At 39.8% G+C, this 24258-nt stretch overlaps 1 protein-coding gene across 1 annotated transcript in view; it reads left to right on the top strand.

Annotated features, from left to right (window-relative positions):
• foxg1d (forkhead box G1d) overlaps positions 1-1557 on the top strand; it is a 2478-nt gene extending 921 nt beyond the window's left edge. Inside the window, 1 exon segment of the mRNA XM_079635335.1 lies at positions 1-1557. This exon segment is cut by the window's left edge and continues 704 nt beyond it. Within this exon segment, the coding sequence (XP_079491461.1) occupies positions 1-142 (142 nt within the window). The 3' untranslated portion in view covers positions 143-1557.
• The last annotated feature ends 22701 nt before the right edge of the window (positions 1558-24258 follow it).

Here is a 24258-nt window from a genome sequence, read left to right as displayed (position 1 = left end):
CCTGCACCCCCCTCCGGGTCTCCAGCAGAACTCCTTCAGCTCTCAGCAGACTGTGCTCGCAGACTCCCTCAGGACATCTCTCTCTTCCTTCTCTCCCGGAGTCTCGTCCCGCCTGGACAGAGTTTCCCCGGAGTCGTTTTAAGGGGTTTCGTGGAACGCGCTGAAATCATAATCACGAAGCTGGTTTCCGCCGGTGAATAACCGAAACGGGTTACTGCGACTCTTTAGCGCACAATTCTGACTTTATTTCTTGCAATTGCGCGTTTAAGCCCAACACTCTTAAACATAAAGGTTCCAAAAGGCAGTTTTCACAGCGTAGAAAAAAATGCTGGGTTGTTTTAACTCAATTTTGGGTCAAATATGGTTAAACCCAAATGTTGGGGTTAAAAATGTAATTATAAAATGTAACCCAACGGCTGAGCTTGTCCATATTTGACCCAAAGTTGTCAAAACAACCCAGTATGTTTTAGAGTGAACAGAATAACCGTTTTGGGTTCCTCATAAAAGCGTTCAGTGAACAGTTCTTAAAGAAACATCTTAGTGTGAAGCATTTAAATAACCTACACTCTAAACAATGCTGGGTTGTTTCAACACAATTTTGGGTCAAATATGGACAAACCCCAAACGTTGGGTTAAAAATGTAATTAAAAAATGTAACCCAGCGGCTGGGTTTTTCCATATTTGACCCAAAATTGGGTTGAAACAACCCAGCATTTTTAGAGTGTAAAGAACCTTTGTGGAATGGAAATGGATGTTAAAGGTTCTTCGTGGCGTCTATGTAATTCAAGAACCTTTATTTTTTAACACTGTATATCACAATTCTGAGTTGTTTTTCGCCATTATAAACTCGTAATTGCGAGGGCAAAGTCATGAGTGTGAGATAAAAACAAGCTTCAGACTGAACGCTTCCATGCGATTTCACGATCATTGTTGACCTGTTTCATTATGTGCTTGGACAGCGCGTGCTTTCTTACTTGTTTGGTGGAAAAATAGCCAAAATAATGCGATTATTTATAACGCTATAGTGTTCGAAGTCGAGTTAATTTATATTTTATTTCTTAGATGTATTTGATGTCCTTGTGTCCATCCATGATCCATTAATCTGCTGTCCTACTGAAGCCATGGCCTGTGTGTGTGTGGATGAGTGAGTGCAATCCGAGACAGGCTTTCGTTTATGTGTGTGTTCTCAGGTCCAGAGACAGTCTGATGGAATATGGAATATGGGATGTATGATTATGTGGAGCTCACCGAGGCATGCGTGCATGTCAAACATATGATCAGTGTTTATCTACACACACTTAGGGATTAGCATCTCTTCTATGTGTAGCCTACTTTACCCGTCCTTTGATGAAACTTCTGTAGATTAAGGAGAACCTCGGACCACTGCACTCAGTTAAATATTACATTTACATATAAATCTTATAGCTAATGTAAACATAAGGTGAATGTAAATTATTTTCAAGCGTAAACAAGCGAATTAACATCTAAAAATATATATTAGGCATAAATAGATAAACGTATAGCCTAGGCTAAAAACACAAGAATCCACTTTGTATTAACAAATAGCCTATAATTCATAATTACATCATTCTAATAATAATTCTAACCTGATTTCATGAAATGTGTCTCTATAGCGCGCGTTGTTTATCGTGCAATTTATACGCGAAAATTAGTTTTTGCGTACACATGATACGCACAGTATTACACGCCATAAAGTGCGTACATATGCACGCAGAAACTCCGCGTAAATGAATCTGCACGATAAAAACGCGTAATATAGGCTAGACGCATTTCCTGAGATCAGGCTGAAATTACTATGCAACAACTAAAGCACTTTATGGTGTTCATTGGTCTGAGGCTCGGATTAATTTACGAAAGTTATTGTAATACTATGTTAAGTTATTTATGTTGTTAGTTTCCTGAAAACAGACGCAATGTAACAGTTCTGATGCTCAGGTGTGAGTCAGGTCAGTCAGTGACATCATCACTCCATCCGCTGTTGCTTTAAAGTTTTGCACTTTTTAAAAAGGAGATTCTTCATTTATCGCTGAAAGAACAAAAACGCTTTTGTATTAAGAAATGAAGAATTTGTACTAAATTAATAAACAATAAATGTTTGTTCTTGGATTTTAACAGAGCTCTCTCTATTTTAAAATTGACAATGTATAATATGAGCATAATATGAGTTTATTTAATTTAATAAAACACATTGCATTTAATCACTATAATAATCATTTTAAGATTTTCTTTATATCGTGCATTTTTGGCTTATGTGTGGTGGTTCAACAATAAAACATTTAAAACATGTTCCTCTAGCTGTAATATTTGTTTACTGCTAAATAAATAAATACCTCAAATTCAAATAGAATTTCTAATTTTAGTGTTAATTACATGGTCGGACATCATTAAAAAAATACCAAGTCTGCATGGCCATAATTATTATGATTCTTGTGATTGTATTCTATAAAACAACAGTTACATTATATGTTCACTATTGCTTTCGCCTTTTTGTGCAGATTTGTTTTACTATATCCACAGAAATGTGATAGAATACCACACACTCAGTCATTAATTATTCATTATGAATATGTTTGTTAATTACGTAGCCTACATGAATCAAACAATAAAACAGCGCAAGACAGGGTTACAATCTCAAACGAGTATTCACTAATAATAAATGCTAAATCTGTCGCGGAATAGAAATACATGTTTTGATATGTAGATTTTTGTTACATTTTTGTTTAAAACTTAAAATTTAAACAACAACAATTTCCATAGCATTTAGAATTGTTCTCGTTTTACAGACCGACGTTATTACAATAATCATTAAACCCTTTTTCTGTGGAACACAAAATATTATATTTAGTCTCAGTGAACATTTCCTAAAAATGCACTAATATATATATATATATTAAAGATTTAAGCAATTTAATTTAATTAATAGTAAAAACAAACCAAAATTGAAAAACAAATTGAATCGAAAAATCTTTATGTAGCCTATTTGAATTGGGTAATTGAACAAATCAATTATTCAATTAAAATACGTAAGAATTATTAAATTAAATTTTATGTAGGCTATTAATTAAATTGCATAGCCTAAATATGAAAAAAAATAAGGCTTAAAATATTTTTTTGAGTGTATGAACATATTCGAACAATATGCCAAAATTGTGCAAAAAGGTTTCCACAAGGGTTATGATTGTATTAAAAATATTATCAGTTTACTCAGGCCGTGATTTCAGTCAAAAGCGCATATGTTTGTGTTTTGTCTGGCAATCCTTCAAATACATTTTAGAATAATTCAGAATTTTAGATAAATGGTAATATAATGATTGAATGAATTTAGGCGTTTAATAATTTTAAGAAATTTGTTTAAGAACATTTTAACAATTAATACAAATAGGCCATTTATTAAATTAAACAGGCTTAATAATAAAATGAGTAGCTCTTTAATTATATAAAGTTACACAAAAAACACATAAAAACAAACTGTTTGGCTATTTTATATAATATAATCATAATAGCCTATATCATCCAATTGATATTTTGCCGTTTAATCTTTCCATGATGACGTTTTTGCCATGGTCGACTTCAGAGTGGGAATGCATTGGGTTGCTCCGTTTTTAAAGGCATCACCATTTATAATATTTAATAATGTATGTATAGGCCTAAATATTGATACTTTAATATGTGGGTCAGCTTGAACTTCTCACATTCTAGCATATTCTAAGTGTGTACAACACATAATCATCATATAATGATTTATAATCCCGTTATAATGACTGTTATCGTCGCGGTTCTGATATGAATATTAGAATATGATATTCTTTTATATTTATAACGATCTTTATAACGATATCTTAATCATAGATATTGTCATTGGTGTGGGCGGGCCAGTGGAGATGATCGGCAGTATCGGGTTATTGTCACACAAGTCTAAACTTACTTCTACTTTTGGAGATATTGAATATTCTGCTTTAGTTCGGCACAGATCCTCTTCTGCTTAATAAACAGATCTAGATTACTCATTGCTTTTGGAAACCTTGTCACACCATAAAGTTATTGGGCCGAACAACACCATCACATAACAACACTGCACCGGTGTAAGTCAGTGTGTGTTCATATGCTGTGATTTGCATAAACTTGCTCAATATAAACTTGGAGATCAAGCTTTAAAACTCTCCATTTAAATGTAATATCTATAATACGAAATCACTTGTACAAACACCCACATCTTGTTATTAGGCCTTTATACTGTACTGGGTTATATCCAAATGTAATATAGCCTAAACTATTCAACAGTTCAGCAATAATTCATCATAAACGTATATTTGAAAGTATCTTTGGTGAATTTTAAACAACACTATAATACTATATAGCCTAACACTATACTCAGGCCGTGGAAAGCCTTAAGAAACTGATTGAGTGTAATCGCAGATTCGGAACTATATGGAAATGCACTAAACTCATTGCATTGTACAGGTTTAATTTAGTAGTAAAATCTGGACACGCCATAACGTGACCTGGCAGACGGGTGCAGTGGAGCAGTGCGCATGCGCAGGAGCATCTGCAACATTTCGTGACAACACTAATAACCTGCATGGATCACTGGCTCTAGAAGTCACTTCTAATTATGGTTATCTTCTCCTGGCTCTGAGTCCGTCGGTTCATCTGGGGTTTCCCGAACAACTCTGGAGAAGTTTAGGCGACTATACGATCCGATCTGCATCGTGGAATGAATAAACGAGTCGTAAACCGTATTCTAGCAAACCTTTTGTTCAACCATGCTGGTTAATGTCTGATGTCCCTCAGATGAACACGTTTGAGATTGAATTACTGCTATAACATGGCATCTGAGGACTATAGTTATTTTGCCAGATTCAATCCAAAGCTTTAGCGCGCACATGCGCTCTTCAAACACAACTACACAGCGGAGGCGAAATGATATTTGTACATATTCGAAATAAAAGATACACCGACTCGTTGAACTGATAACGACGGGACTTATAAAGTTGATCACAAGCTTTCTGGAGCCTGTGTGTTCACAGATGATGTTTATAGTAGGCTATACTAAAAATACATTTTGAAGCTAGTGTGAAAATAACAACTGAAAATATGCAAAAGAGAAATAATCCTAAACAAAACAAGTGCTTGTCTTCAATGCATAGCTATGATTTTGTTTTTACGACTAATGATTTAACAAACAGAAATCCCTTTATCAAATATTTCGAATGTGGATTATTTAACATTACTCATGACTGATAAGATATGCTACTCAAATGACCCCTTATGAAGAGCCATGAAGATCATTAGCCTCCAGCAGTTATGGCGAAATTAATGTTTTATTTCTTCCAAAAACACATTTGGTTTGAAATGCGCTGAACTCAATTCGAGATAATGTCGATATTAAACAGAGATGTTCTTGTTATAATACACTTTAGAAATATAATCAACACATTATTCCAGTCGAAATGTGTTCTCTTTCCATATTTATGTAGCCTAAACAGAAATGTCAATTGTAAAAAAAAGAGTTTAGGCTACTTTATAATGTAAAAAAAAAAAAACTAAATAAATTGTTAAAATAATAAAATAATTAGCTTTTCCATTAACGTTTCTCTCAAAGAGCACAAAATGGAAACATGCATTATTAATAATGTGATGTGACCATTATTAAATATGAGTAGCCTAGCCAATTAAAAAAATTCAATTGGTGTTGCAAAATCAGTCCATTAATGATAATAGTTCTGTATAAATGAAATTCAGTTGAATTCTCTTTATTGTGACATAGACACAAATTCACAAGGAATAAAAACTGCAACGATGCCGTAAGATATTCAACATCCACCGATAAACACAATTTACACTGATACAAATCAACAGTTAACAGATTATACACAACGTGCAAAATATGCACAGTGAGCCAATAAACAATATCATACAGTTCATGTTATTGTGTTGTTTATTATTTTAATGTGCTTTAATCTTCCTCCATAAACAGTCACGTGTGTTATGCGACGATTATGAGGAATATATTGACTGTAGTAAAAGTATGACAATTAGACCCAATCTCTCCAATATATTTCATTCATTTAACACAGTGCGAGAAGCTTTATTATTATTATTTTTTTATTATAGATCGCTAAAATTGCCCGGTATTGTCTAACAGAAGACGCTTGCAGCGACTCTGACCTCCTGAAGGCATCTACTCCTCAATAAAGGTTCAGTGGGTTTATAAGCAACAAGAGCATCATCATCATCTTCACTACATCGCTCTGATTCATAATCTTATTCATTTGATAGAAATCCCGCCATCTGGCGCTTTTCATGTAGCGGTTCCCATCACGGGTTCATTATTTTATGAATTTAGTTTTACTTTTAACTAATTAATTTTTTTAAACTAATTTTTTATTCAATATTATAAATGAAGTGGCTTGTATGGCTTTAAAAACGCATAACACATGAGACGTTTTTCCTTAAAATCGAGTCATGACACATTGAGTTCTAGACTTGGTTAGACTGCATTATAAGAGGAAGAGAGTGTGAGGTCAAGAACAATGTTGGGCCAGTGTTTTTTTTTCTTTTTTTTCAACTCAAACATATTCTTATAAGTGAATTTTATCCAGATGTCGTCCCATAACAACAGCAACAGTCACAGTCAAACCCACTTCCACACGTTAAGCAGATTAGGCTCTATTTTGGAGTTTTTTTACAACATTGCTGGTCATTCCTCTCTTTAAGCACAAACCTCAAGGACGATCTGAGCAGAAGGTGGAGCTTCACACACACACACACACACACACACACACACACACACACACACACACACACACACACACACACACACACACACACACACACACACACACACACACACACACACACACACAGTAGTGGAGCTGGACTTGAGTGAAGATATGAACGCAAAAGGAGAGCACAGGATAGAGATCGCCTTCTCCTCCAGACTCCAGACGAGATGTGAGCCGTGCATCTCTCCTCAGTTCACAGAATGAGAGCGTGAATGTGCCAGTGCTATAGATAATGCAGTGACAGTCTACTGATGCTCTCACGCACAAAAAACCCTTTGCTTCGGTTTAACAATAAAGCGCGCGCTATGAAGGCCGTCAGTATCGTGGTGTGTGTGTGTGTGTGTGTCGCTCGTGGTTCCTCCCTGGTGTGCCTGACGAATCGTGAGGTAATCTGGGTAACGACAGGACTGTGTTTTCAACCTTTGCCTCCTGCCGAGCGCCAGTCAGAGGTTAAGCAAACTGTGACAGTAGCTAATCTATGAACACAGACTGATAATGTTGCCGTTACTCGCAGGTCATCCAAGGTTTATATTTAAACAAACAATAATGGACAGAGATATTGTGAACCCTCTCCTGACCATAAATCTATTAAAGCTGCTAAACTATAACAGTCCATGATCACTTGACCAGCTTACAGTGAAAATATACTTAGTTTATAATTAATTATAAAGCCATCATTTATCATTCTTACTTTTAAAAGGAATATTGCAGTATTACAAAGAAAGAAAAGTCATAAACATCTTGTATGGCATGAGTGAGTGAACGATTAGTAGGCTATTTACATTTTTGGCTAGACTAACTAAATCAAAGTGGACTTTTTAAATTCAATACTGCAGTGTTTACGATAAATTATTGATCAGTGCACATCAGTATTTGTAGTAATAATCTTGAATTAGAATAGCTTCCTCTTGCAGCATCTCTTCTCTGATGACGAGGGCGGGGCAACCTGTCACTCACATGAGATCCACCAATAGCAAACCACACCAATCCAATCAATTCCCCACAGACACAATCAAGCCCCGCCCTGCATTTGTTCTTGTTCCAGAAGCTCAAATATGTCACAAATTACCAACTTTAAAAAAAAAAAAAAATGTATATAAAAAAAACAAAAAACAGAACACAGATGTGGCCGGTAGGGCAGCCTTTAATTTGTTTAAAGAATTCTTTGCTTTTATAGACAAAGGATAATTTCAGAAACCTGAAAAACTATTCTTTACAGCTTAACAATTGAGCATTAAATCCCCATTGATCTGTTCTAAACTCAAAACATGCATTTCCATGATTTCACCAGCATTAGGGTGCTCCAGTGTTTCAGGTCTTCCCTCTCAGCAGGTACTTCAGGGTATCGTAGAGGGTTGAGATGTCTTAAGACCCAACATCTAGCTATTGGAGTGCCTCAGGGCTCAGTGCTGGGACCGCTTCTCTTCTTCATCTACATGTCATCACTAGATCTGTCATTCAGAAACATGGTTTTTCCCATCACTGTTATCATCTAGCAACTGGTTTATCCCATCACTGCTATCATCTAGCTACTGGAGTGCCTCAGGGCTCAGGGCTGGGACGGCTTCTCTTCTCCATCTACATGTCATCACTAGATCTGTCATTCAGAAACATGGTTTTTCCCATCACTGTTATCATCTAGCTACTGGAGTGCCTCAGGTCTCAGTGCTGGGACCGCTTCTCTTCTCCATCTACATGTCATCACTAGATCTGTCATTCAGAAACATTGTTTTTCCCATCACTGTTATCATCTAGCTATTGGAGTGCCTCAGGGCTCAGTGCTGGGACCGCTTCTCTTCTCCATCTACATGTCATCACTAGATCTGTCATTCAGAAACATTGTTTTTCCCATCACTGTTATCATCTAGCTACTGGAGTGCCTCAGGTCTCAGTGCTGTGACCGCTTCTCTTCTCCATCTACATGTCATCACTAGATCTGTCATTCAGAAACATGGTTTTTCCCATCACTGTTATCATCTAGCTACTGGAGTGCCTCGGGTCTCAGTGCTGGGACCGCTTCTCTTTTCCATCTACATGTCATCACTAGATCTGTCATTCAGAAACATTGTTTTTCCCATCACTGTTATCATCTAGCTATTGGAGTGCCTCAGGGCTCAGTGCTGGGACCTCTTCTCTTCTCCATCTACATGTCATCACTAGAATCTGTCATTCAGAAACATGGTTTTTCCCATCACTGTTATCATCTAGCTATTGGAGTGCCTCAGGGCTCAGTGCTGATACCACTTCTCTTCTCCATCTACATGTCATCACTAGATCTGTCATTCAGAAACATTGTTTTTCCCATTACTGTTATCATCTAGCTATTGGAGTGCCTCAGGGCTCAGTGCTGGGACCTCTTCTCTTCTCCATCTACATGTCATAACTAGAATCTGTCATTCAGAAACATGATTTATCCCATCACTGTTATCATCTAGCTACTGGAGTGCCTCAGAGCTCAGTGCTGAGACCGCTTTCTCTTCTCCATCTACATGTCATCACTAGATCTGTCATTCAGACACATGGTTTTTCCCATCACTGTTATCATCTAGCTATTGGAGTGCCTCAGGGCTCAGTGCTGATACCGCTTCTCTTCTCCATCTACATATCATCACTAGAATCTGTCATTCAGAATTATAGTTTATCCCATCACTGTTATCATCTAGCTATTGGAGTGCCTCAGGGCTCAGTGCTGGGACTGCTTCTCTTCTCCATCTACATGTCATCACTATCTGTCATTCAGAAACATTATTTTTCCCATCACTGTAATCATCTAGCTATTGGAGTGCCTCAGGGCTCAGTGCTGGGACGTCTTCTCCATCTACATGTCATCACTAGATCTGTCATTCAGAAACTTGGTTTATCCCATCAATGTTATCATCTAGCTACTGGAGTGCCTCAGGGCTCAGTGATGGGACCGCTTCTCTTCTCCATCTACATGTCATCACTAGATCTGTCATTCAGATACATTGTTTTTCCCATCACTGTTATCATCTAGCTACTGGAGTGCCTCAGGGCTCAGTGCTGGGACCGCTTCTCTTCTCCATCTACATGTCATCACTAGATCTGTCATTCAGAAACATTGTTTTTCCCATCACTGTTATCATCTAGCTACTGGAGTGCCTCAGGGCTCAGTGCTGGGACCGCTTCTTTTCTCCATCTACATGTCATCACTAGATCTGTCATTCAGAAACATTGTTTTTCCCATCACTGTTATCATCTAGCTACTGGAGTGCCTCAGGGCTCAGTGCTGGGACCTCTTCTCTTCTCCATCTACATGTCATCACTATCTGTCTTTCAGAAACATTGTTTTTCCCATCACTGTTATGATCTAGCTATTGGAGTGCCTCAGGGCTCAGTGCTGGGACCGCTTCTCTTCTCCATCTACATGTCATCACTATCTGTCATTCAGCAACATGGTTTTTCCCATCACTGTTATCATCTAGCTACTGGAGTGCCTCAGGGCTCAGTGCTGGGACCTCTTCTCTTCTCCATCTACATGTCATCACTATCTGTCATTCAGAAACATTGTTTTTCCCATCACTGTTATGATCTAGCTACTGGAGTGCCTCAGGGCTCAGTGCTGGGACCGCTTCTCTTCTCCATCTACATGTCATCACTATCTGTCATTCAGAAACAAGGTTTATCCCATCACTGTTATCATGTAGCTACTGGAGTGCCCCAGGGCTCAGTGCTGGGACCGATTCTCTTCTCCATCTACATGTCATCACTATCTGTCATTCAGAAATATGGTTTATCCCGTCACTGTTATCATCTAGCTACTGGAGTGCCTCAGGTCTCAGTGCTGGGACCGCTTCTCTTCTCCATCTACATGTCATCACTAGATCTGTCATTCAGAAACATGGTTTTTCCCATCACTGTTATCATCTAGCTACTGGAGTGCCTCAGGGCTCAGTGCTGAGACCGCTTCTCTTCTCCATCTACATGTCATCACTAGATCTGTCATTCAGAAACATGTTTTTTCCCATCACTGTTATGATCTAGCTACTGGAGTGCATCAGGGCTCAGTGCTGGGACCGCTTCTCTTCTCCATGTACATGTCATCACTAGAATCTGTCATTCAGAAACATTGTTTTTCCCATCACTGTTATGATCTAGCTACTGGAGTGCATCAGGGCTCAGTGCTGGGACCGCTTCTCTTCTCCATGTACATGTCATCACTAGATCTGTCATTCAGAAACATGTTTTTCCCCATCACTGTTATGATCTAGCTACTGGAGTGCCTCAGGGCTCAGTGCTGGGACCTCTTCTCTTCTCCATCTACATGTCATAACTAGAATCTGTCATTCAGAAACATTGTTTTTCCCATCACTGTTATGATCTAGCTACTGGAGTGCCTCAGGGCTCAGTGCTGAGACCGCTTCTCTTCTCCATCTACATGTCATCACTAGATCTGTCATTCAGAAACATGTTTTTTTCCCATCATTGTTATCATCTAGCTACTGGAGTGCCTCAGGGCTCAGTGCTGGGACCGCTTCTCTTCTCCATCTACATGTCATCACTATCTGTCATTCAGAAACAAGGTTTATCCCATCACTGTTATCATGTAGCTACTGGAGTGCCCCAGGGCTCAGTGCTGGGACCGATTTTCTTCTCCATCTACATGTCATCACTATCTGTCATTCAGAAACATGGTTTATCCCGTCACTGTTATCATCTAGCTACTGGAGTGCCTCAGGGCTCAGTGCTGGGACCGCTTCTCTTCTCCATCTACATGTCATCACTAGGATCTGTCATTCAGAAACATGGTTTTCCCATCACTGCTACACTGACAACACACAACTCTACCTCTCATTCCAGCCGAAGGATCCGACAGGAGCTGCTCGCATCTCAACCTGACAGACATTCACTACTGGATGAAGGACCACCACCTTCAACTCAAGCTTGTGAAGACGGAACTGTTTATGGCCTCGGCCAACCCAACACTACACCACAACTTCTCCATTCAGCTGTAGGTTCGTCATGCATAACTCCAGCATCTGTCAAATCTCTGCAACTGATCCAGATGCTGCTGCAAGAGTGTGTTTATCGAGCCGAAGAGTCACTCCTCTCCTCATAAACTTGCACTGGTTCAAAACAGCTGCTCGCACCAGATTCAAGGCACTGATGTTTTCCTGCATAAAAACCACTGGCTCTGCACTATACCTAAACTCACTACTTCAGCCCGATGTGTCTCCAGAAGCTTGTGTTCTGCAAGTAAACAGTCTCTTATGGTGAATCATCCCACAGAGACACACAATCACTTTCACAGACCTTTACCTGGACGGTTCCCCGCTGAACTCAACCCGAGACCATATTCAAGATGAAGACGCATCTTTTTTTATCAACACTTGATCCATTAATACTAACATTCTATATCTATATATGTTTATAAAAAAAACCTTGCTCCGTGTACTGTGCTGGACTAAGTGAGACTCATCACGGCACTTCCGATTGTTGTCCTATTGTTAGTTTGATTGCTTCTATTGTTCTCCTCACCTGTCACTTTGAATAAAAGACTCTGCTAAATTATTAAATGTACATATAAATATTGATTACTGTGCAGGTTTGTTACCTTTACATATTTACAGTCATCAGTGACGACATGGGAACAAACATGATATTGTTCCCCAATTCACCACAAAAGCTGACTTTATTCTCTATTTGGTAATAATTTGTGATAAATTTGGTAAAAAAACTTCCCTTTTTTAAGCAAGGGATAATGTACATCCAGCCGAGCCTTGTAATAATACACATTATCATGATTTATGGCAGTTTTACCCAGAAGTCTGTGCGTTTGACAGACGAACACCTGCAGACAACGCTACGGGACATATGAGAGAGACGAAGAGAAACATAAAACCAGTTTCAGGAAGTCAGTGGGTGAAGATTACATTCCTCCATATGAACCGATCACTAATGTATGCATATATTCCTGTGATGTTCCGAGACTGCTCAGCACTGCTGGCTTCAGACCATCACATCTCATGATCCATCATCTCCTGCCTTCAGTGCCCGATGTTCACCTCCGAACACTGTGATGGTCCGCTTGTGGAAGATAATTCTCTGGTCTGTGAAGCGGGAAAACTCAGAGGTCACATGACCTCACCATTATCATTCCTGTAAGCTTTTCCATCTGTCAGACCAGCAGCGTCCAGATTCCCATCATCACTGCCGACCGATGCACAACTGCACACATTTTACTGCAATGAAGCACTTCACATTATCAGGAGAACATCATCATATCTGTTGGGTTTGCAAAAAGCCCAAAACTCACAGGCTCAGACTGACTCCACATGAACTCATGAATATGTTTTCAGTTTTCCAGTGACATTCTGAGAATTTATTCAATAAATTTTTTTAAAACGCAGTGTTTCTGTCGTGGAATGACAAAGAAAAAAATTTTTTTCAGAATTGTACGTTTATATCTTACATTTTCGAGAAAATTTGCACAATTATCTTTTACAAAAAATGTTTTATACCATGGCGGAAACAAGCTTCCATCTAAAATAACAGCACAGATCAGCTGTACGTGTGTTTAGTGTCAGGTGACTCTGTTCCTCTACTCTGTGATATTAAATCTGCCAATCAGAAACAGAGACATGAATTCTGATTGGCTAGTTGAATGACCAATCAGGTGGCTGGTCAGATCAGAATGAGGTCAGTCAATGTTTTCCATCTTTCGGGTCATTTTGACACTGAATCCAGAATAAAGCAGGACAAACATCTTGACGATGTGTGGAGATTCTGAGACCAGCCGCTGTAACTCTAGAGTTCTGTCGTGCGCTTCTCTTCCTGAAAATTAATGTGTAAAGGCAATATGATCTCAGTGCAGACCAGCTTTACAGGAGCCAGATGCTCATTATGATTCCTGCTGATCAAGTCTGAAGATCCAGACACCAGCGCGCGCGCGCACACACACACACACACACACACGCACACACGCACGCACGCACGCACGCACGCACGCACGCACGCACGCACGCACGCACGCACGCACGCACGCACGCACGCACGCACGCACGCACGCACGCACGCACGCACGCACGCACGCACGCACGCACACACACACACACACACACACACACACACATACCTACTTAACCAAAATGTGAGGACGTATGACTGGGAACCCTACCTTTAGCGACACCCCTTTCTGAAGGGTCTAGAGACAAAAGAAAGATATGACTGCACTTCTGGAGAAGCTGTCATCACATTTATCACTTGATTTTATCAATAAAAGCCTTCCTTAAAGACCTGACATTTTGCCTTCACTTTGGGGACAGTATTTTTTATGTCCATTTTGGGGACATTAAACACAAACTCTGATGAAGTCATACTTTGAGGACCATGGTGATACACAGACTCTGGTTAAGGTATACTTTCAGGACATTGTTGCGAGGTTATATATTATTTATCCTAAGAAGTCACAGAAGTAGAATATTACAAATCAAAGTTCAAATACTGGACACTGAAATCAAGCTAGTGCAGAGATACAAGTGTAAGAGTAAACATGTTTTTTTTTTTTCCATTTCTTCAAGATCACTGTAAATGGGTAGCCTACATGTTTTGTCTGATTTGTAGCTTGAGATCAAGTGCCTTTGGCTGCTCAGTCGGGGAAGAACAATTAACATTCAGAAATATTATTGATTTGACTTGACTATCAGAAGCAAAATATGAACATAATTAAGCTGAATAATGACACTATTGTCTTCAATTTCAACTGTAAAACAGCTCTACATAAGTAATTGTTGAAATTTGCAAGTTATTTTATGTGTGTGAAACTGCTTTAAAACGATCTGTATTGTGTAATGCGCTATAGAAATAAAGCTGACTTCACTTCATAGCAGAGAACACTTCACTGACCACAGCCTGCATCCTCTAGTTAATTTAGCATCGACTGCAAACTAATCATCACAAAAACATCTTAAGGAGTTTCTCACCAGAGTCATCTTTGGCTACACACTGGGGCTTTAAGACATTATGCATGTTCTTCTGTAAAGTGTACTAATTGTCAAAAAATAAAAACTCACACACACTCCGATTAAATGACTCTTTGGAGACTTGAGAGACACACACACACACTGATTAAATGACTCTTTGGGGACTCTAGTGATACACACACACTCCGATTAAATGACTCTTTGGGGACTCGAGAGACACACACACACACACACTGATTAAATGACTCTTTGGGGACTCGAGAGACACACACACACTCCGATTAAATGACTCTTCGGGGACTCTAGTGATACACACTCCGATTAAATGACTCTTTGGGGACTCGAGACACACACACACACACTGATTAAATGACTCTTTGGGGACTCTAGTGATACACGCATACTCCGATTAAATGACTCTTTGGGGACTCGAGAGACACACACACACTCCGATTAAATGACTCTTTAGGGACTTGAGAGACACACACACACACTCCGATTAAATGACTCTTCGGGGACTCTAGTGATACACACTCCGATTAAATGACTCTTTAGGGACTTGAGAGACACACACACACACACACTCCGATTAAATGACTCTTTGGGGACTCTAGCGATGCACACACACTCCGATTAAATGACTCTTTGGGGACTTGAGAGACACACACTCCAATTAAACGACTCTTTAATATTAACAATCTTGAACACATTGTGTTGAAAGTGCACATTGCAGTTAATAACAGAAATTCTAAAAGATAAAAAAAGAACAACAATGAAAAATCAATTAACTTGGTGGGAATGATTCTCAGTGCCCAACTATCCTCCATACTTCATCCACCCTTCAAAATCTCTCTACTTCCTTCTTTACATTCACTCCTCCCTCTTTCCATCCTCTTTACCTTCACTCCTCCCCCTTTCCATCCTCTTTACCTTCACTCCTCCCTCTTTCCATCCTCTTTACCTTCACTCCTCCCTCTTTCCATCCTCTTTACCTTCACTCCTCCCTCTTTCCATCCTCTTTACCTTCACTCCTCCCTCTTTCCATCCTCTTTACCTTCACTCCTCCCTCTTTCCATCCTCTTTACCTTCACTCCTCCCTCTTTCCATCCTCTTTACCTTCACTCCTCCCTCTTTCCATCCTATTTACCTTCACTCCTCCCTCTTTCCATCCTATTTACCTTCACTCCTCCCTCTTTCCATCCTCTTTACCTTCACTCCTCCCTCTTTCCATCATCTTTACCTTCACTCCTCCCTCTTTCCATCCTCTTTACCTTCACTCCTCCCTCTTTCCATCCTCTTTACCTTCACTTCTCCCTCTTTCCATCCTCTTTACCTTCACTCCTCCCTCTTTCCATCCTCTTTACCTTCACTCCTCCCTCTTTCCATCCTCTTTACCTTCACTCCTCCCTCTTTCCATCCTCTTTACCTTCACTCCTCCCTCTTTCCATCCTCTTTACCTTCACTCCTCCCTCTTTCCATCATCTTTACCTTCACTCCTCCCTCTTTCCATCCTATTTACCTTCACTCCTCCCTCTTTCCATCCTCTTTACATTCACTCCTCCCTCTTTCCATCCTCTTTACCTTCACTCCTCCCTCTTTCCATCCTCTTTACCTTCACTCCTCCCTCTTTCCATCCTATTTACCTTCACTCCTCCCTCTTTCCATCCTCTTTACCTTCACTCATCCCTCTTTCCATCCTCTTTACCTTCACTCCTCCCTCTTTCCATCCTATTTACCTTCACTCCTCCCTCTTTCCATCCTCTTTACCTTCACTTCTCCCTCTTTCCATCCTCTTTACCTTCACTCCTCCCTCTTTCCATCCTCTTTACCTTCACTCCTCCCTCTTTCCATCCTCTTTACCTTCACTCCTCCCTCTTTCCATCCTATTTACCTTCACTCCTCCCTCTTTCCATCCTATTTACCTTCACTCCTCCCTCTTTCCATCCTATTTACCTTCACTCCTCCCTCTTTCCATCCTCTTTACATTCACTCCTCCCTCTTTCCATCCTATTTACCTTCACTCCTCCCTCTTTCCATCCTCTTTACCTTCACTTCTCCCTCTTTCCATCCTCTTTACCTTCACTCCTCCCTCTTTCCATCATCTTTACCTTCACTCCTCCCTCTTTCCATCCTATTTACCTTCACTCCTCCCTCTTTCCATCCTCTTTACATTCACTCCTCCCTCTTTCCATCCTCTTTACCTTCACTCCTCCCTCTTTCCATCCTCTTTACCTTCACTCCTCCCTCTTTCCATCCTCTTTACCTTCACTCCTCCCTCTTTCCATCCTCTTTACCTTCACTCCTCCCTCTTTCCATCCTCTTTACCTTCACTCCTCCCTCTTTCCATCCTCTTTACCTTCACTCCTACCCTTTTTATTCTCTTTACCTTCACTCCTCCCTCTTTCCATCCTCTTTACCTTCACTCCTCCCTCTTTCCATCCTCTTTACCTTCACTCCTACCCTTTTTATTCTCTTTACCTTCACTCCTCCCTCTTTTCATCCTTTATATTAGGTGTGTTGGACATCGGCTGCTGGATGTAACGGATCGGTGAGTTGCCGCGTGCAGGCGAGAGGAGCTGAAAACTGAAACTTAAAGTCGCTGCTTTCCGTAGTAGTGCTGGGTATCGATTCAAATTTCAAGAATCGATTCGATTCCGATTCTCAAGATCTTGAATCGATTATCATTATTCGATTCGATTCGATCCGATCTGATCCGATCTTATATTTTTAAAATCAAAAGTTTTAACTGTTCATGAACAATCAAGTGTTTGTATTAAATAACATTCACACACATACAATAATGTTGTAAAAATGTATTGTTCACTCAATGTATTGATGTTAGATAAGGCATTAATGTTAATGAATGGTGTCTTAATGTAGTGTTACCAACTAAACAGGAGATAAAACGTGTTTTATTTGACTTAATTGACTGTCCTTTTATTTAATCCAAAACTGCGTTCATATTTAAAAAGGCCTTTTAAACTAGATACAACGAACCGCACACGATACCACTTTAGGGGCCGTTCACATATCGCGTTTTATGCGCGTGCAAATTCAGTGAGAAGCACTTCAATGCATCTCAACAGGTCATGTGACAAAAACAAGCCTGTTACGGCCTTTCCGTAACAACATGGAAAGCTCGGCCGAACAGCTGATCATAGCTGTACAGGGCGGCTTTTTATTTCTCATCTCAATGAATATATCTAGTAGTAAAGCTAAGGCAAGGGCTAGAAATCAATTAATTATTTGATGATACTTCCTCGTCATCATGGAGAGCGCAGTTTGCACGAGTTTGCACCGCTTTCTCCTCTCAACAAGCGCGTGCTTTCCCTTTGCGTCTGCCGTTGCTATGCAACCATGAACAGAGGCGCGCCTGGAAAACGAATTTGCACGCGCAAAAAACGCGCTATGTGAACGATTCATTCCTCCTTTCTTGTCAACAAGTGGATTCAGAGAAACCGCATTAGCAGCGCCGCCGGTCGCCGTGTCTCAGTGTGTTTATGGGGAAAATGTAGGCCTGTTATTAAATCGATCCTCTGAGTTACGGATCGATCTTTAGAAATTAATATGAAAATCGATTTAGAATTGGTGAATCGATTTTTTCAACACAGCACTATTCCGTAGTGACGCTCGCGCTGTGATTGCATACTTTACCACAGCTGAAGTGGAATAAATGCATTATTTTCCAAATACACAGATATTTCAGAGACATTTTCATACATTTATTGCTTAATACAGCGTCTGTTTGTACAAGAATAAAGTTCAACATAAGCCTAAATACCAATGAAGTGGGGTCTACATTGTATCAGTTTTATTTTGATAAGCATGACACAATATAACATTGCGACTACATGAAAAGCTTTCAGTTATAAAAAAACGATTTGTGAGCATTAGTGGAACTGAAGGTTTGAGATCGTTGATCGTTGCCATGCGGTGGATTCGGCCAATCGTGGATCAGTTGTGTCGTCATCAGACCTCGTGAGTTGCTCTGGAGAAATTGCACTGACTGAGTCCTGCTCTCCAATCGCTCTCACGAGACTGAAGCCATACGTCACAGTCACGGGGCGTCACTGTCTGAAGTCGGACACAAGTTCTAACCGGCATGCAAGTCAACTCAAGTCAGCCGCTGATCATGCACGATCCACGCTTGGCCGAATCCACCGCATGGCAACGATCACGTGTTTATTCTCACACCTTCAGTTCCACTAATGCTGTCACCACAGTTCCACTGTTATTTTTATTACAGTGAAAGCTTTTCATGTAGTCGCAATGTTATATTGTGTCATGCTTATCAAAATAAAACTGATACAATGTAGACCCCACTTCATTGGTATTTAGGCTTATGTTGAACTTTATTCTTGTACAAACAGACGCTGTATTAAGCAATAAATGTATGAAAATGTCTCTGAAATATCTGTATTTGGAAAATAATGCATTTATTCCACTTCAGCTGTGGTAAAGTATGCAATCACCGCATGAGCGTCTCAATTTTAATTTCTACACCCTATCCTAATTTCTTTTAATTTAGCTCCATTTCTTACAAAAAGAGCATAATGTGCAAAGTGTTGAAGTGTTTGTGCCTCCCTACATACCACCCTTTCTTTTAAGAGTCATGATCCTGTTCTGCACATAATTTTTCACACCAGTCCATGTTCGCTGCTTCAAAGCTTCTGGCTCTGCGTCACTACGGAAAGCAGAAAGTGTCCGACTCACGTCTCAGTTTTCAGCTCCTCTCGCCTGCACACAGCAACTCACCGATCCGTTACATCCAGCAGCCGATGTCCAACACACCTAATCACTCTTCCCAGTTGTTTTATCATCTTTACATTCTCCCATCCCTCTATGACAGAAATATCACAAAGTTTAACATGACGTTTCATCCAACTTCATTGTAACTGAACAAAAAAAACTGAATAATGAAAATTAACTATCTTACTATCCTCTCCTTCATTAGCCTTCTTATACTCCAACTTTTCACTTCTAATTCGGTTTCATTCTATCCTCAAAATATTTCTACACTTTAGCTCTATTTCTTACAAAAAAAGCATAATGTGCAAAGTGTTGGTGTTTGTGCCTCCCTACAAACCACCCTTTCTTTTAAGAGTCGTGATCCTGTTCCGCACATAATTTTTCACACCAGTCCATGTTCGCTGCTTCAAAGCTTCTGGCTCTGCGTGAATGCATCTTTCACAGTCTTGCTTACCAGGAACTTTGCATGTCTTGATGAACTTCATCATGTGTCTCTCTACTGCTTTTACCTCACTGTCCTCCCATTTCTTTTTTGGAGCGTTTGAAGAACCTATGAAATAATTAAAAAGTAAATTCTCATTACAACTAAATCGGTAAGTAAAGACCAAATCAAGACTGTGTCTTAATGTGTAGATTTTTTTTCTTTTGGCTGGATATTGCTGCATGGAGCTAATTCATGTTTATTTGATTATTGTTGTTTGTGCAATGTAGAGATTTTTCTTACATTGATCCTCCTGTGAAACAGATTGATCAGATTGAACAGGTTGATCAGTCTCTGCTGGTGCTGTTGTCTGAGATAGGTTACTGTAATCCTCCTCATCACTTGACATGGAATCACCTTGGGCCTCAAGTTGCTCTAATTGACAAAAAAAATAACACTTTATTGCTTATACTTAGCATCTGTGACATAATTATATACATAATTTAGCAAATATGTACAGCACAAATACACACAGACAGTCCAAGTATACTCAACCATTTGGGTCGATTTCAATGTCGATTAGAATAAACGTGAATGTTTACTTGCACACCGATATGCTGATAAAAACAACAAACAAAAAACACCTTATTGAAATAATCCATTCTGCCGTGCAAAGGCAAAGGACTGTGACTTAAATTGTGGTCGAAAATTAGTTATTTTTGGCACAATCGAGACCTCCTTTATCATGTGGATAAGTATCTTGAGTCAATTATATTGTTTTTTCAAAAAAAAGAATGGGTTGTCTTAACAGTAATTTCAAAAAGCCCACGAGAAACCAAGGCAGAACACCGTAACTCCAGTTACCGCTCTTTGGCTTTGTTTTGGAACGCTCAAATTGAGTTACGGTACTCTGCCTTTGTTTAGCCGCCCGTCAATATGAAGATACTGTGCCGGTGTTCTATCAAATAATGCCACCTATCAGATTGTACGGTGTTCTGCCTTTGTTTTACTGTCCATTAAAATTGTATTACAGTGTAGCCTGTGCACTTGGTACAGCTTCCATCAGTCCCTGTAGCTTCTGATGTCCTCAGAGCTTAGTCCTGCACAAACGCGGTCAGAACATTTAGTACGGTCTAAACCCACTCCATTGACAAACGTGCGATATCGATCACGAAGGATATATGCAGAGTTGACAGAAAAATATTACACATGCCGTAGCAGATGAATACAACAAAGAACTAAAGCCCCGCCTCACCCAGATCGGGTACCGGACCTGGTTAAAACATTCATGCATCTAGCTGGCAGAGAGCCAAAACTGCACAGACGCCTTTAGCACCGCCCTGAACACCGTCGAGCCAACGCTGGACTAATAGCCTATGTCACAGGGAGTGATAATATAATGAAGCAACAAGTGCTGGTGCATACAACATCAGACCAGCTGTTACGCGAGTTATACCTACAATCACAGCGTCTGGAATAAATCCGCGGGACGAGCGAAGTGCACCACCACAATAACAGGGCAGACAGCTGAAACCACCACACACTGAAAAGACGCAGAACACAGAAGGTTGTGCTATAAATGCATTAGTCGTCGAGGTAGTCCAGAACGCACTCCCCACTGAGTCTAGGCCTGTCACGATAACAAATTTTGCTGGACGATAAATTGTCCAAGAAATTATCGCGATAAACGATAATATTGTCGATCTGAGACCATTTTCATCTATGTGCAGGTGCATGTGCATGTTTACTGTGTTACCGGCAGTGTTGTGCCAGTTCATACTTAAAAAGAACTAGCTCAAAGTTTAGTTCACACAGATGATAATGAACTAGTTCATGTTCATAGTTCTTCTTTTTTTTTTTATGAACTAAGTTCACATATCTAAAAATGAACTAGTTTACGTTCAATTCTTTTAACAAAGATGTAGGCTATTATTAATAATAATGTTATTTCAACACAATATCTCGTTATTTCGAAATAATATGTGTGCGTGCATCTGTAAATGCGGTGACACGTGTATTGATTTTTATTAATAAACAAGTGTTTTCTCTAAAAGTGTCGACTCGGCTGCAAAGATGAAGTTGACGATCGCCGTCTCCGTGTGAACGCGCTTATAGAGAGAAATGAACATAAGCCTAATAATGGATTAAATAATCAGAGAGTAGCCTTTTTCTTTTTTCGTTTTGAATTATTTCGTTTAAAGACATTTCAAGCTTTGTGTATTTGGTGTATTTGTCATGTCTGTGTGAGGCATACACTGAGTTTCGTTAAGTTAGGATGTGCTCTAGTTCACGTGCAATAGCGCGCGGGCGCCTCCGTTATATTTGTTTCGTCGGCCTATTCATTAAATACAGGCAATTGGTTGATGAAAAATTGATTAAAATTAAGATACAATTTATACAAAAACGAAATTCACTTTATACAAAACGAAATTCACTTTAAAGAAAGGCTTTCTATAACAACTTCAACGGTCAAAATCATGTCTGACCCGCTCCATGTCTCATATTGCGCATCCTATCTTACTCGGTCGTGCTGTTCACTTTTCATAAATCAACATAAATGGAAAAATAAAATAACATTATAATATTTTAACAAATATGAAACGCGCTTTTTTTTATGGCTACAACAGTATAGTAGGCCTACATAGCCTACTCTCTATTTGTACAAATTTCTGCACATTATTAATTCTGAATTTTAAACACACAAGTTGAAAGGCATTTGTTCAAATCAAGTTCACGGATAATTGTGCGTGCATTTATTAGCCTAATCATTATGATAGGATACTAAAATCCTAACAAATAGGCTATGCTATGTACAAAAAAAAAATCTCGAAAAATCTCGTTCACGTTCATTGTATGAAAAGTGATTCGTTCAGTTCAGCGTTCGGCGAAAATATGAACGTCGTTCATTGAATGCGTTCATGCACAACACTGGGTTTTAGTCGATACTGTTTTACAACAAATGCGACATACCGGCTCGCTCAGGTTAAGTGGTTCACCACGGTCATTCGGTTTAAATCCGAAGTGCTCCCAGTGCCACACTGCAGCTGTCGCGTTTGGCTTTGAAACGGTCTCGTCTTTTCGCTCTTCTCGGCAGTCGCCTCAAGCACTCCCGCCTTCCCACACAAAGTCCATGTGACTGACAAGCGCCGCCTCCCCACACAAAAGACAATGCAACTGACAAGAGGGTTCACTTCTCCTACGCTAAGGAAACGAGAGTTGTCATTCAGTCGCGGATAACAAACAAGTATGCAAATTAACTTATCGCGGCTAGAAAAATTATCGAGGTCATTTTTTTTATCGTGCGATTAATCGATTTATCGACTATCGCGACAGGCCTAACTGAGTCCCAAAGGGGAAATGGCATTCGTAATTTTCATGAACATACAAGGAGCGCGACACCTTCGAACACGAATCTCGGGAACCGCCTGTGATAAAGGGGTTATCTCAATGTTGAAGTGTATGCATCTTTTAGATCCACCGCTATAAACCAGTCCCCGGGTCGAATGTGCGCAACGATCTGTTTTATCATTTTGAATGCGCTTAGCAAGTCTTATGTCACTCGATACCATACTCTTTACCACAATGGAGGTATTTTGTCATGTCTAATGTATTAATAATGCCATCAGAATGCAACCAAAGCACAGGATAGTAGGGGTGTAACGGTGCATGTATTCGTACCGGACCGTTTCGGTACAGGACTTTCGGTACGGTGCACATGTGTACCGAATGCAATCTTTCACGTAAATTAGGCTAGTTTTGTGTGCGGAACATACATCCATTCCGAGTTTCCACACGAACATATTAAGTGTCGGAAGTCTCCGCGTTGCACTGATTAAATCTGATTAATCGTTTTTGTGATTCAAATACATGTAAAAATTACCATAACATCTGTCTTCCTGTATGCGGACATTTGTTTATGTTGCTGTGACAACGAAACACGTGCAAGCGCGCCTGTGTTAAGAGCGCTGATGCGCTCATCTGTGGACATTTCCGAATGCCTTTCTGTTAAAAGCGGGCTTTCCACACAAACAAACGTACACGTGTCATTAGTATGAGAAAAAAAAATTGGATTTTAACTCTTGGGTCGGGCTCGGACATAAATATCGCATAAATAAAGATCACCACATACACGGCATGCTCGCTTTAGCCCAGTATTTTACACTTAAAGCCCTGTTTTCAGATCGTTTCTGACGAAATAGAACGGTTAAGTTTAAAAGACACATGCTGCTGTCCCGAGAATTTTAGGTTTATTTCGCTCTCTCTCCCCCCTCATGCAGTATCGGATGCAGTATTTTGACTGTACCCCTTCTGCATGAGATAAGAACACATTTTAAGAGTTTCT

Source organism: Phoxinus phoxinus (genome assembly GCF_949152265.1).
Source record: "Phoxinus phoxinus genome assembly, chromosome: 14".
NCBI lineage: Eukaryota > Metazoa > Chordata > Actinopteri > Cypriniformes > Leuciscidae > Phoxinus > Phoxinus phoxinus.
This window is presented reverse-complemented; position numbering and strand designations above follow the sequence as displayed.